General features: G+C 41.2%; 1 protein-coding gene across 1 annotated transcript in view; it reads left to right on the top strand.

Annotated features, from left to right (window-relative positions):
• Positions 1-13,070, top strand: part of LOC117386643 (atrial natriuretic peptide receptor 2-like) — a 19,474-nt gene extending 6,404 nt beyond the window's left edge. Inside the window, exons 7-23 of the mRNA XM_033984054.1 lie at positions 248-393; positions 1,260-1,332; positions 2,847-2,985; positions 4,351-4,437; positions 4,521-4,664; positions 5,800-5,921; positions 6,028-6,166; positions 6,257-6,305; positions 7,226-7,327; positions 7,413-7,532; positions 9,248-9,341; positions 9,423-9,510; positions 10,069-10,208; positions 10,965-11,117; positions 11,650-11,748; positions 12,289-12,380; positions 12,873-13,070. Of these exons, the coding sequence (XP_033839945.1) occupies positions 248-393; positions 1,260-1,332; positions 2,847-2,985; positions 4,351-4,437; positions 4,521-4,664; positions 5,800-5,921; positions 6,028-6,166; positions 6,257-6,305; positions 7,226-7,327; positions 7,413-7,532; positions 9,248-9,341; positions 9,423-9,510; positions 10,069-10,208; positions 10,965-11,117; positions 11,650-11,748; positions 12,289-12,380; positions 12,873-13,070 (1,985 nt within the window). The remainder of the gene's footprint in view (positions 1-247; positions 394-1,259; positions 1,333-2,846; positions 2,986-4,350; positions 4,438-4,520; positions 4,665-5,799; positions 5,922-6,027; positions 6,167-6,256; positions 6,306-7,225; positions 7,328-7,412; positions 7,533-9,247; positions 9,342-9,422; positions 9,511-10,068; positions 10,209-10,964; positions 11,118-11,649; positions 11,749-12,288; positions 12,381-12,872) is intronic.
• Positions 13,071-13,502: the final 432 nt, after the last annotated feature.

Raw genomic sequence — 13,502 nt, 5'->3', positions numbered from 1 at the left:
CTGTAATGCTATTTGAGAGGGGCTTGTTTAACAGCACAGATTTGCTCATCTGTCGTAGATTCAGCCGTCAGTCCTGCATAGTCAGATTGTTGATATTCACCGCAGTAACAGAGCTTCAGACAGAGCAGTGCCTCCTGTTAGCATCACGCCACATCAGCTGCAAAGTCTATATTGAATAAATGAATTGAAATGTTACCGAGCGTCCACAGCAGAGGTCGCTGTTCACGTTTTGTGTCTGTGTTTCGAGTCTGCGGAGACGGCGTTTGCGAGGAGGCGGAGCTCTGTCGCACCTGTCCCGCCGACTGTGGGGAGTGTCCCATGAGCACGGGCGCCAAAGTGGGCATCGCTCTGCCGCTGGGCATCCTCTGCACCTGCTGCGCCTTCCTCTGCACCGTAAGAACTTCAAACATGAAAGATAAATCCAAACACTGAACTATAAAACTGAAAATAACACTGTGTACTTTAGAAATACTCCAGAATATGCCAAAACGTAGGACTGAAAATACACACTTTTTAAATATTTTACGGACGTGTGAGTTTGAATTCAGGTGGGCGTGATTGACAGGTGGATGGGCCAATCAGGGACACTCACGGTCTGTCAAATATGGCCGACAACAGGGACGAAAGAAAATACAAAATGTCACAAAAGAGACTGAAAAACATGGCGGATTTCTGTAGAATCACTGAACCTCCTCTTTTATACCCCACAGAAGTAAATACCTCCTCTTTAATACCCCACAGAAGTAAATACCTCCTCTTTAATACCCCATAGAAGTAAATACCTCCTCTTTAATACCCCATAGAAGTAAATACCTCCTCTTTAATGCCCCACAGAAGTAAATACCTCCTCTTTAATACCCCATAGAAGTAAGTACCTCCTCTTTAATGCCCCACAGAAGTAAATACCTCCTCTTTAATACCCCGTAGAAGTAAATACCTCCTCTTTAATACCCCGTAGAAGTAAATACCTCCTCTTTAATACCCCATAGAAGTAAATACCTCCTCTTTAATGCCCCATAGAAGTAAATACCTCCTCTTTAATACCCCATAGAAGTAAATACCTCCTCGTAAATACCTCCTCTTTAATACCCCACAGAGGTAAATACCTCCTCTTTAATACCCCACAGAAGTAAATACCTCCTCTTTAATACCCCACAGAGGTAAATACCTCCTCTTTAATACCCCATAGGAGTAAATACCTCTTCTTTAATGCCCCATAGAGGTAAAATACCCCTCTCTTTCATTCTGTTTGGTTCCAGTGGCTCTGGTATCAGAAACAGAAGCTGCTTTGGGACGAGAGCTGGATTATCGACTACTCCAAAATCGAAAAAGGTACAAAAATATTAACATTTTTCTATCGATATTTTAAAATGACGAACCTCTTCATCAGAAATACTGACGCAGACTGTTTTTACAAAAGCCTAAACATCATGTCATAATGATGTGAGCTTATTTTGATTCATGCATGTTTGGATAATCCTGTATTGTCCTGCATTAAAGACTTGAGTGCTAAAAAAAAAATCAGTTTCACCTTCCCCCTATCCCCGCCTGTGCACATTCCCAACAGCTCCTCTTACAGTTTCTCTTTATTTAACAGTAATAATACTCTTTTTTCTGATCTGTTCTAATGTCGTTTCCTCGTCACACACAGACCTGGAGTGTGTTTGTTTTGTTTTGTTTCATTCTCACATGTTTAACACAAACTCTGCAGATTTAGACTGAGTTCTTCTCTCAAACTGAAAACGCTCTGTTCCACCTTGTGATGTCATCATGTGGTGATACAGGAAGTGCTCCACTGTGTTTTTAAACTCCACCTTCACTAGAATCATCTGGATCATTTTAGGCCTGGAATTCTTTTCTGTCCTCCCCATCTTTTTCTCTTTTATCAGCTACTTTCTTCCTTCTCTTTCTTTTGTTATTAACCCCCCTTTCTCTTCCTCTATCTCTCTCCTTTTCTCTTTTTCTTCCTTTCTTTCTCTCTCCCTCTTTTTCTCCCTTTCTCTCTATTTCTCCTTTTCTCTCTCCCTCTTTATCTCTCTCTCCTCTTTTTTTCTCACCCTCTCTTCCTCTCTCCTCCCTTTCTTTCTCTCTATTTCTCCCTTTCTTTCCCTCTTTTTCACCCTCTCTCCCTTTCTCTCTTTCTTTCTCTCTATTTCTCCCTTTCTCTCTACCTCTCTTTCTCCTTTTCTCTCTCCCTCTTTATCTCTCTCTCTCCTCTTTCTTTCTCACCCTCTCCTCCTTTCTCCTCCCTTTCTTTCTCTCTATTTCTCCCTTTCTCTCCACCCTTTTTTCACCCTCTCTCCCTTCCTCTCTCCTCCCTTTCTCTCTCTCTATTTCTCCCTTTCTCTCTCCCTCTCTTTCTCCTTTTCTCTCTCTCTCCTCTTTCTTTCTCACCCTCTCTTCCTCTCTCCTCCCTTTCTCTCATCCCTCTTTTTCACCCTCTCTCCCTTTCTCTCATCCCTTTCTCTCATCCCTCTTTCTTTCCTCTCTCTTTCTTCTCTAGACTCATTTGTATCATCTCTGCTGCTCTGAAGTTAAAACGTCGCTGTTAAAACCTGTTGAAAACTCCCACTTGATGACATCACGAGGTGGAACGTCACATTTTGATCTTTGTAAATGTAACAGACGAATAATAAAGTGACTCAAACATGTGAATGAAACAAAACACAACTCCAGTGTGTGTTTTTGAGGAGGAAACAGCGTCAGAACATGGATAAACAAACGTATCCACTGTGAGCTAAACGTAACACTAAACGTATTTTTGTCGCGATATAAACATGTTTGCGTGTTGTTGCGTGTTGTTGCGTGTCGTTGCGTGTTGTTGCGTGTCCTTGGCTCGTCCTCAGACCAGCGCGGCCGTGTGACCATGGGCAGTATTGCGAGTGCTCCTCTGGGGAACAGTGAGAGTAACAGCAGCTGTGTGACGGCTCTGAGCTGCTGCACCGGAGGAGCCAAGAGGACGACGTTCATCTGCACCGGGATCTAGTACGGAACATGTGCCAAGAACATACACTAGACACGGACACAGCTAACCTGCTAGCTGCTGCCTTCCAAACAGGAAGTGAGCATGTTGTGCACTTCCTGCTCCATGGACTCTGGCTCCAATTCACTTTCTATTGAAAAACTGTGTCCTCTCTCTGTACCTGCGGCTTAAGACTCATTTTGGTCTTAAATGTATTAACCCTCTACATGATCCTGGGTTCATTTTTTATTTTTTTATTTTTATTTTTTTTCTTGAGTTATTTTGAGTTAATTTTTTTTCTTCATTTTTTTTTGTTATTTTTATTTATTTTTTTTATTTATTTATTTATTTTTTGTTATTTTGAGTTTTTGTTGTTTTGTTTTTGTTTGTTTTTTTATGAGTTAATTTTTTTTTATGAGTTATTTAGCGTTTTTTCCCCCCCCATCATTTTGATCTTAAATGTTCGTATAAACCCGCTTTACATGATCGTGGGTTCATTTTTTTTAATTTTTTTTTAAGATATTTTGATTTATTTTCTTTTTTTTTTCTTGAGTTATTTTGAGGTTGTTGGGTTTTTTTTCTTAAGCTATTTTGATTTTTTTTTGTCTTTATTTTATTAGTTATTTTGAGTTTTTGTTTTTTTTTTAAGTTATTTTCAGTTGATTTATTTTATGATTTGTTATATCGCGTTATTTATTTATTATTATTATCATTATTATTTTTAGTTATTTTGAGTTTCGGACAGGAAGGGGCGTTACCTTCAACATCCTGGCTTTGGATTGGCTCTTTGGTTGCTATGATACTCGCGGTCGGAATTCCAAATATGTAAATTGTCTCTAAATTAGCCGCTATAACTGCTAGCCTCGATGAGCTTCATTTGACTGAAGCTGAACGCTGTGGGTGACGTCGCGCTCACTACGGTTACGCAGAGATAATTTAATTGGCAAATAATAACCATAAGGGCTTTGGTTGCTAGGTAACAGTTACGGAATTACCTCTACGTCATATGTCAGATCTGCTGCCCGTGTCCAACCAGGAAGTAAAATGATAAACCTGACAAAAGTTCAAAGGAGGAGTTCAGAGGGGAGTTAAAGAAGCAATATTTGTTAGGAAAGACAACCTTAGACATCACCTGTCCCCCATTTATAACTCCACCCTCAAACCCAAAGCAAACAAAGGACACAAAGAGGACAGTATAGCGAGCCAATAGGCCTATTAAGGTTAAATGTTTATAAGACGGTGTCCAGCAGTAATCTGACGAGAACTGAAGAAGCGGCTTGTAGAAGTGAAGACGTTTTGTCCAAGTGTCAGATTTAACTTTGGCTTTTACCACTGACAAAAGTTGCCAAACATTTTTTTTTCCAAATCTAACGACGTTTTTCCCTCAGCGACGGCCGAACTGTCGCGATAAAGAAAATCCACACAAAGACGTTCTCTCTGTCCAAAACCATCAGACAGGAAGTGAAACAAGTCAGGTAACTGCTCACGAACACTACAGGATGGTGCGATTTTATGATTTTTTTTTGCGTTTGTGTAAAGTTAACGTTGTCTTTTTCAGGGAGCTGGATCACCCAAACCTGTGTAAGTTCATCGGGGGGTGCGTGGAGGCGCCCAACGTCGCCATCGTGACGGAGTACTGCCCCAAAGGAAGTCTGAACGACGTGCTGCTCAACGACGAGATCCCGCTCAACTGGGGATTCAGGTCAGAGCTTAGAAGATTAGTGACCTCTAGTGGGCGGAGGCGGACTTTAAAGCGGCGTTTCTGTGGTTCTAAGGGGCAGTGTTTCACAAACTGTGGTACGATCATCCTCATTGTACAGCTGTTCCTCGCTATATCGCTGTTCACCTTTCGTGGTCTCGTTTCGTGGATCTTTTAGAGCAATTTTGCATCTTTTTTTAGGTGAAATCTGCAAAGTAGCTTTATTTTTTTACATTATTCTCTATGTTTTTGGCTGTAAAACCCCTCACCACACACTTTATACACTTTTCTCACACAGGCGTTCACATTTTCTCACATTTCTCGCTCGTTTAAACTCTCTCAAAGTTCAAACCTTCGTAGGCGTCTTTGTCGGTGCAGAACGTTTCATCGACGTTGTGGGTTTTGTCGGGGAGAAAACAAATTGCAAACGTACAGCACTTCAGAGTCACACTGAGATCCAACGTTTATGTAAATTTGTCTGAAAGAAGGAGACTGATGGACAATGGTCTACAGTCCAACAGCCAATCAGGACGCACAACACAATGGTCTACAGTCCAACAGCCAATCAGGACGCAGGACACAATGGTCTACAGTCCAACAGCCAATCAGGACGCACGACACAATGGTCTACAGTCCAACAGCCAATCAGGACGCACGACACAATGGTCTACAGTCCAACAGCCAATCAGGACGCAGGACACAATGGTCTACAGTCCAACAGCCAATCAGGACGCACGACACAATGGTCTACAGTCCAACAGCCAATCAGGACGCACGACACAATGGTCTACAGTCCAACAGCCAATCAGGACGCACGACACAATGGTCTACAGTCCCTTAGCCAATCAAACAGGTCTTGATCTTTGGTTTCGTTCTATAATACTGCGCTTATTTTTAAAATCTTCGAAGGTTTGAACTTTGAGAGAGTTTAAACAAGAGAGAAATGTGAGAAAATGTTAATTCCTGTGTGAGAAAAGTGTATAAAGTGTGTGGTGAGGGGTTTTTTACAGACAAAAACCAATAACTGTACAAAATGAAGCTGATACTTTGCGTATTTCGCCTATTGCGGGTTATTTTTAGAACGTGACCCCCGCGATAAACGAGGGACCACTGTAAATCGTTGAAGTCTTTTTTTCAGGTTTTCTTTCGCGATGGACATTGCTAGAGGAATGTCGTACCTCCATCAGCACCGGATCTGCCACGGACGCCTCAAATCACTCAACTGTGTCCTGGACGACCGCTGGGTTTGTAAGATCACAGGTACCGACAGTTTATGGGCGGTTTCTTGCGTTGGGGTCCATTGATTAGTTTGGTTTAGAAGGGAAAACCCACGTCTAATATGACATTTTGCTTGTTTTTCGTGTAGATTTTGGTCTGAACACATTTCGTCGCCATGATGGAGCGGAGCCGGTGTCGTTTTACCAGCAGAGACTGATGGAGGTGTATCTGCCTCCCGAGTTTCAGAACTCGAGTCTGGAGCCCACTCAGCCGGGAGACGTCTTCTGGTACGGACCGATAACAATAAACAAAACTCTTTCACTGTGTTATTGTGATTCAGATTATAAAATACTATCAAATACTGTGATGTTTTACAGTTACTCCATCATTTTGCTGGAGATTGTGACTCGCAGTGATCCGGTCCCTGTAAGTCAGAAAAACACACTGTAGTAAAAATGAGAAAATAAGAATCACAAAACTAATTTAAATATATGTAAATAGAACATATAAAAAAATAAAGTAATTTTCTGGACTATAAATGTCACTTTTTTTCATAGTTTGTCCGGCGGTACGACTTTTTTTCTTCATTATTACACATATTTTGGCTGGTGCGACTTATACTCCAGTGCGATTTATACTCCAGTGCGACTTATATGTGAAATAATTAAAATATATCATTTCACATCTTTGTTATTGTCACACTGACGACCACATGAGGGCGCTCTAGGCTTGTACCAGCTGTCTTCCTTTAGAGCAGGTGGAGATGTTCAGAAGTGACACCGACGATGAAGAATTCAGTGGATTTATCGATTTGGAGTGAGATCCAGAGTAAACTTGTCGCTTGTTTTTTCTTCTTTATTTATCTGATTAACTGTTAATATCTTACGTGAACAAACCAGACACGTGTTCAGTTCTGTCTGTGCTTCACGTACGCGTTTACGTGTTATGTAACGGTTGATTATACATGTTACAGTTCACTCGTTTGACCACTAGATCGCGCGGGTGTGTTTGTAATACCTGTGAGGAAATTTACTTGACTCATTTTCTTTTATACATTTCATATTTAATTTCCCTGTATTTATTTCCTTTTCAGACATGTAGCGTATCTGATTAACTGTTAATATCTTACGTAAACATATTATAATTTGTCTTTAAAGATAAAATGTCTGTTCTTGGTCTTGGATTTTGTAAAATGTATTTCCTCCAAAAAATGCGACTTATAGTCCAGTGCGACTAATATATGTTTTTTTCTTCATTATTATGCGACTTATACTCCAGAGCAACATAAAATATGCAAATTTTTTAAGCTTTTGAGCATTTTTACTCGAATTTTACTCTAATTTTAGGCAGAGGAGTCGAACCTGGAGACATCCTGGTGTCTCCCGTTGCCTGAACTGATCCGAAGCAAAACAGACAACTCCTGCCCCTGTCCCAGCGACTACGTGGAGGTGAGTTGAGTTGTCCAAAATTTCCGCACATTTATTGTTTTTCCGTTTGCTTTTTGCGTATTCTGTCCCTGGGGTGTCGCCGTAGCTGATCCGCAGGTGCCGTTCGAATAATCCCGCGCAGAGACCTACGTTTGAGCAGATCAAGAAGTTTGTCCATCGGATCAATCCCGTCAAAGGCAGCCCCGTCGATATGATGATGAACCTGGTGAGCAGATTTCAGTATTTTAACCATCTCTCCCCGGACCTATTCAAACCCTCCTTACTGTTAGCTGTAAGATTCTGTACGAGGCTCCGCCCACAAGCCTACATCACCCACGCTCCCACACGACAATCCTCCATAAATATACAAAAACATGACACAAAACTGTACACTACGACTTCACAAACCTGGTGTGATGTGCAGTAGTTTCATTAGTGCGATGCAGCTGATTGTGTTGTGATGGTGCTCTGAAGGGGGAGGGGCTTAGCGCAGAGAGCAAAGAGAGGGGAGACTCAGAGCGTCAAAAACGAAAGTGAAACTTATGAAACATGTTGTTGTTTTGGGTGAATATAACATTTTGAAAGGGAAACATGGTGATCTAAATATGGGACATGTTACCAGTTAATACCCCGTAGAAGTAAAATACCTCCTCTTTAATACCCCATAGAAGTAAATACCTCCTCTTTAATACCCCATAGAAGTAAATACCTCCTCTTTAATACTCCATAGAAGTAAATACCACCTCTTTAATACCCCGTAGAAGTAAATACCTCCTCTTTAATACCAGATTGAAGTAAATACCTCCTCTTTAATACCCCGTAGAAGTAAATATCTCCTCTTTAATACCCCATAGAAGTAAATACCTCCTCTTTAATACCCCATAGAAGTAAATACCTTCTCTTTAATACCCCATAGAAGTAAATACCTCCTCTTTAATACCCCACAGAAGTAAATACCTCCTCTTTAATACCCCATAGAAGTAAATACCTCCTCTTTAATACCTCACAGAAGTAAATACCTCCTCTTTAATACCCCATAGAAGTAAATACCTCCTCTTTAATACCCCACAGAAGTAAAATACCCTCTTTAATACCCCACAGAAGTAAATACCTCCTCTTTAATACCCCATAGAAGTAAATACCTCCTCTTTAATACCCCACAGAAGTAAATACCTCCTCTTTAATACCCCATAGAAGTAAATACCTCCTCTTTAATACCTCACAGAAGTAAATACCTCCTCTTTAATACCCCATTGAAGTAAATACCTTCTCTTTAATACCCCATAGAAGTAAATACCTCCTCTTTAATACCCCATAGAAGTAAATGCCTCCTCTTTAATACCCCATAGAAGTAAATACCTCCTCTTTAATGCCCCATAGAAGTAAATGCCTCCTCTTTAATACCCCACAGAAGTAAATACCTCCTCTTTAATACCCCATAGAAGTAAATACCTCCTCTTTAATACCCCGTAGAAGTAAATACCTCCTCTTTAATACCCCATAGAAGTAAATACCTCCTCTTTAATACCCCATAGAAGTAAATACCTCCTCTTTAATACCCCGTAGAAGTAAATACCTCCTCTTTAATACTCCATAGAAGTAAATACCTCCTCTTTAATACCCCGTAGAAGTAAATACCTCCTCTTTAATACCCCATAGAAGTAAATACCTCCTCTTTAATACCCCATAGAAGTAAATACCTCCTCTTTAATACCCCACAGAAGTAAATACCTCCTCTTTAATACCCCGTAGAAGTAAATACCTCCTCTTTAATACCCCATAGAAGTAAATACCTCCTCTTTAATACCCCATAGAAGTAAATACCTCCTCTTTAATACTCCATAGAAGTAAATACCTCCTCTTTAATACCCCGTAGAAGTAAATACCTCCTCTTTAATACCCCACAGAAGTAAATACCTCCTCTTTAATACTGTGTTGTAGATGGAGAAGTACAGTAAACACCTGGAGGTCCTGGTTGCAGAGCGAACTCAGGATCTGATGCACGAGAAGCAGAAAACCGACCGTTTGCTCTACAGTGAGAATTCAGTTTATAATAATAATAATAAAACACTTTGGTAACATAAAAGTAAAAAATGTTCCGTGTGTTTTTCTAAAGGCATGCTCCCGAGACAAGTGGCTGATGATCTGCGACAGGGGATCACCACTCAGGCCCAGAGCTACGCCAGCGCCACCGTGTTCTTCAGGTCAGAAATCTGCTTTTTTTAAATATATTAAAGGAGCTGAAATTAGTTTGGAAATAAAGATGATAAAAACAGTGCCTTTCTGATCTGATCTCATGTTGTTCCAAAGATTCCACAAATTATACTCAAGTAAGAGCAATGTTACTTCTAAATTATATAACTCTAGTAAATGTACAAAGCAGTGGTCCAAGAAATGACTCAAGAGTGAAAAAGTATTTGGGGAAAGTACTACTGAAGTAAGAGTAACTTCAAGTGTGACTGTCTAATTTAATATTTAATGTGAATGTATCTGAAAGAACTGAACTTGAAATATCTGGTATTTTCAAACTGAAACAAAACTAAATCACATCTGAAAGAGCAAGAAACACAAACGTTCAAATCATTTCATCTTATTACATAAATCTCCAGTCACTTTACACTCACTCACAGAAGAGGAACCACTTTTACTCGAGTAAGAGTACTGTTACTTCAATACAAATATGACTCAAGTAGGAGTAAAAGTATGCTGCTAGAAATGTAAAAGTAACTCTAAATCTAAAAAACTAAATGTACCTGCTGCAGTGACATCGTGGGCTTCACGCAGCTCTCCAGCAGCAGTACTCCGTATCAGGTGGTGGATCTCCTCAACAAACTCTACACCACCTTCGACGACATCATCGACAACTACGACGTGTACAAGGTGGAGACAATCGGCGACGCATGTGAGACAACCGCTCATTTAGACGACTGTTTCTGATCAAGGAGATTTTCTGTTTAACTTTCTCTCGTGTTCTAACGTCGTTCCCTCATCAAAAACACGTCTGAAGAGGTTTTTATATGTCATCCATGCATGTTTGAGTCATCTAGAGATCTCTCCTGAGCTCTATTCAAACCCTCCTTACTGTTAGCTGTAAGATTCTGTACGAGGCTCCGCCCACAAGCCGACATCACCCACGCTCCCACGCGACAATCCTCCATAAATATACAAAAACATGACACAAAACTGTACACTACGACTTCACAAACCTGGTGTGATGTGTAGTAGTTTCATTAGTGCGATGCAGCTGATTGTGTTGTGATAGTGCTCTGAAGGAGGAGGGGCTTAGCACAGAGAGCAAAGGAAGAGGAGAGTCAGAGCGACAAAAATGAAACTGAAATTATATTTTTGGAGGCATATTTCGCATTTTCGAAACAATAAAAGGAAACATGGTGATCTAAATATGTGTTACAGTTAATACCCCATAGAAGTAAATACCTCCTCTTTAATACCCCGTAGAAGTAAATACCTCCTCTTTAATACCCCATAAAGTAAATACCTCCTCTTTAATACCCCATAGAAGTAAATACCTCCTCTTTAATACCCCGTAGAAGTAAATACCTCCTCTTTAATACCCCATAGAAGTAAATACCTCCTCTTTAATACCCCGTAGAAGTAAATACCTCCTCTTTAATACCCCATACCCCTGTTTTGGTCTCAGACATGGTGGTGTCTGGCGTGCCCAAAGAGAACGGGATCCTTCATGCTTCAGAAATCGCTAGTATGGCCCTGGACCTGGTGTCAGTCTGTAAGAGCTTCAGGATCCCACACAAACCCAACATGCAGCTGCAGATCAGAGCTGGGATACACTCAGGTACTACTACTGCAAATACTACTACTACTACTACTACTACTACTACACAAACCCACCATGTAACTGCAGATCAGATCCTTCATACGATCTTCATGTGTCCTCCACGTGTCCTTCATGTGTCCTTCATGTGTCCTTCATGTGTCCTTCGTTTGTCCTTCGTGTGCCCTTCATGTGTCCTTCATGTCCCCTTCATGTGCCCTTCACGTGTCCTTCATGTGCCCTTCATGTCCCCTTCATGTGTCCTTCATTTCCCCTTCATGTGTCCTTCATGTGTCCTTCATGTCCCCTTCATGTGTCCTTCATGTGCCCTTCATGTCCCCTTCATGAGTCCTTCATGTGCCCTTCATGTGTCCTTCACGTGCCCTTCACGTGTCCTTCATGTGCCCTTCATGTGTCCTTCATGTGCCCTTCATGTGCCCTTCATGTCCCCTTCATGTCCCCTTCATGAGTCCTTCATGAGTCCTTCATGTGCCCTTCATGTGTCCTTCACGTGTCCTTCATGTGTCCTTCATGTGTCCTTGTTCTCCCTCAGGTCCCGTCGTGGCTGGAATTGTCGGGACCAAAATGCCTCGTTACTGTTTGTTTGGAGACACAGTGAACACGGCGTCTCGGATGGAGTCCACCAGCCTGGGTGAGGAAAAGGGTTTTTTATCTGTGGACGTTTACAGCGTCAGGGTTTCCAGGTACGAGCTTTTTCTGTGGAGTTAGACGGCCCAGTCCATTGCAGTTTGAACAATCCAAGGGTTTCAGAATGATGAAAAACTGTTGCCATAGAAATTAACAATTCAATTTTAAATCAGGGTGTTCAAAGTACGGCCCGAGGACCAAATGCGGCCTGCAGACCAATTTTTGTGGCCCTCAAACCTCCTGATTGGCCCATGTGATCATAGCCAGTGCTTTTTTATTGCATATTTAAATAATTCTACCATTAAACTCATTGTGATACAAACTTAAGACTGAAGTTCCAACATGTACCGTCCGAATAACTCACTGTAATCACCACCGTGGCCCTTCGTCCTCAAAATGGCGCCATGTAACAGGAAGCTGAGGTCCGTGAACAGGCCCCGGACAAGACGTTACATCTGGTCCACAGTTCTTTTAATAACGTGTGTGAAAGTTTAATCATGCAGTAAAGTGAAACATGTATTTATACTTGTGTGTTCGTTCGTAGCGCTGAAGATCCAGTGCAGCTCTAGCGCCTTCTACCTGTTGGAGGAGGTCGACGGGTACGTGCTGGAGTGTAGAGGGACGCTGCAGGTCAAGGTGAGTCTGGTCCAGCTGTGTCTATCAAACTAGTATTTTTTTTATTTTTATTTTATTTGTTTGTCTGATTTAAACGTGAAATGTGAGTTTGGTCAATGGTGAATGGGCGTGATTGACAGGTGGACGAGCCAATCACGGACACGCATGTCGAAAACAAATATGGCCGCTTACGGAGAAAAAAGAATGGAAAAAAAAATATCACAAGGGACTGAAAAACACTGTGGATTTGAGAAACGTAATTTTTAATGAGAGAAATGTGATTTTAGTTCAAAACGATGGGCGACCAATGAGCTTCTTCGTTTCGCATACATCACAAAAAAAGTTAAATAAAATAAAAACGGACAGATCTGATTGGGCGATGATGTTTGGTTCTGGCTTGAGACGTGATGGAGGTGCGTGGAGACTAGACGGACCTCCACCTGCGTAAAAATATAGAGAAAATACACTTTGTCCTAGTGGTCACGGACGGAACTGCGTCTTTCCCGTCCGCAGGGTAAAGGCGACATGGTGACGTACTGGCTCGAGGGAAAGAAGTCGGGTTTGGGAAGAAAGGAAGTGAACGTCGAGGCCAAAACAACCAAACTGGTCACCATGGATTCTGGAGTGGTTACTACGGATACGGAGGCGGAGACAGAGATGTACCGCTCGCTACCGGGAACGCTCAACCAAGACCTCCTCACCATGGAATAAAAACTACTACTACTACTGCTATTACTGCTATTACTACTACTACTACTGCTACTGCTACTACTACTACTACTGCTATTACTGCTACTACTACTGCTACTACTGCTACTACTACTACTGCTACTACTACTGCTACTGCTACTACTACTGCTACTGCTACTACTACTGCTATTATTACTAATACTACTACTACTACTGCTACTACTCATACTACTGCTACTACTCCTACTACTGCTACTACTACTACTACTGCTATTACTACTATTACTACTATTACTACTACTACTACTACTACCACTACTACTACTACTACTGCTACTACTACTACTACTGCTATTACTACTATTACTACTATTACTACTATTACTACTACTACTACTACTACCACTACTACTACTACTACTATTACTACTATTACTACTATTACTACTACTA

The sequence above is a fragment of the Periophthalmus magnuspinnatus genome, chromosome 18 (assembly GCF_009829125.3).
Source record: "Periophthalmus magnuspinnatus isolate fPerMag1 chromosome 18, fPerMag1.2.pri, whole genome shotgun sequence".
NCBI classification, from domain to species: Eukaryota; Metazoa; Chordata; class Actinopteri; order Gobiiformes; family Gobiidae; genus Periophthalmus; species Periophthalmus magnuspinnatus.
Note: the sequence above shows the minus strand (reverse complement) of the source record. Positions and strands in the feature narration are given on the sequence as shown.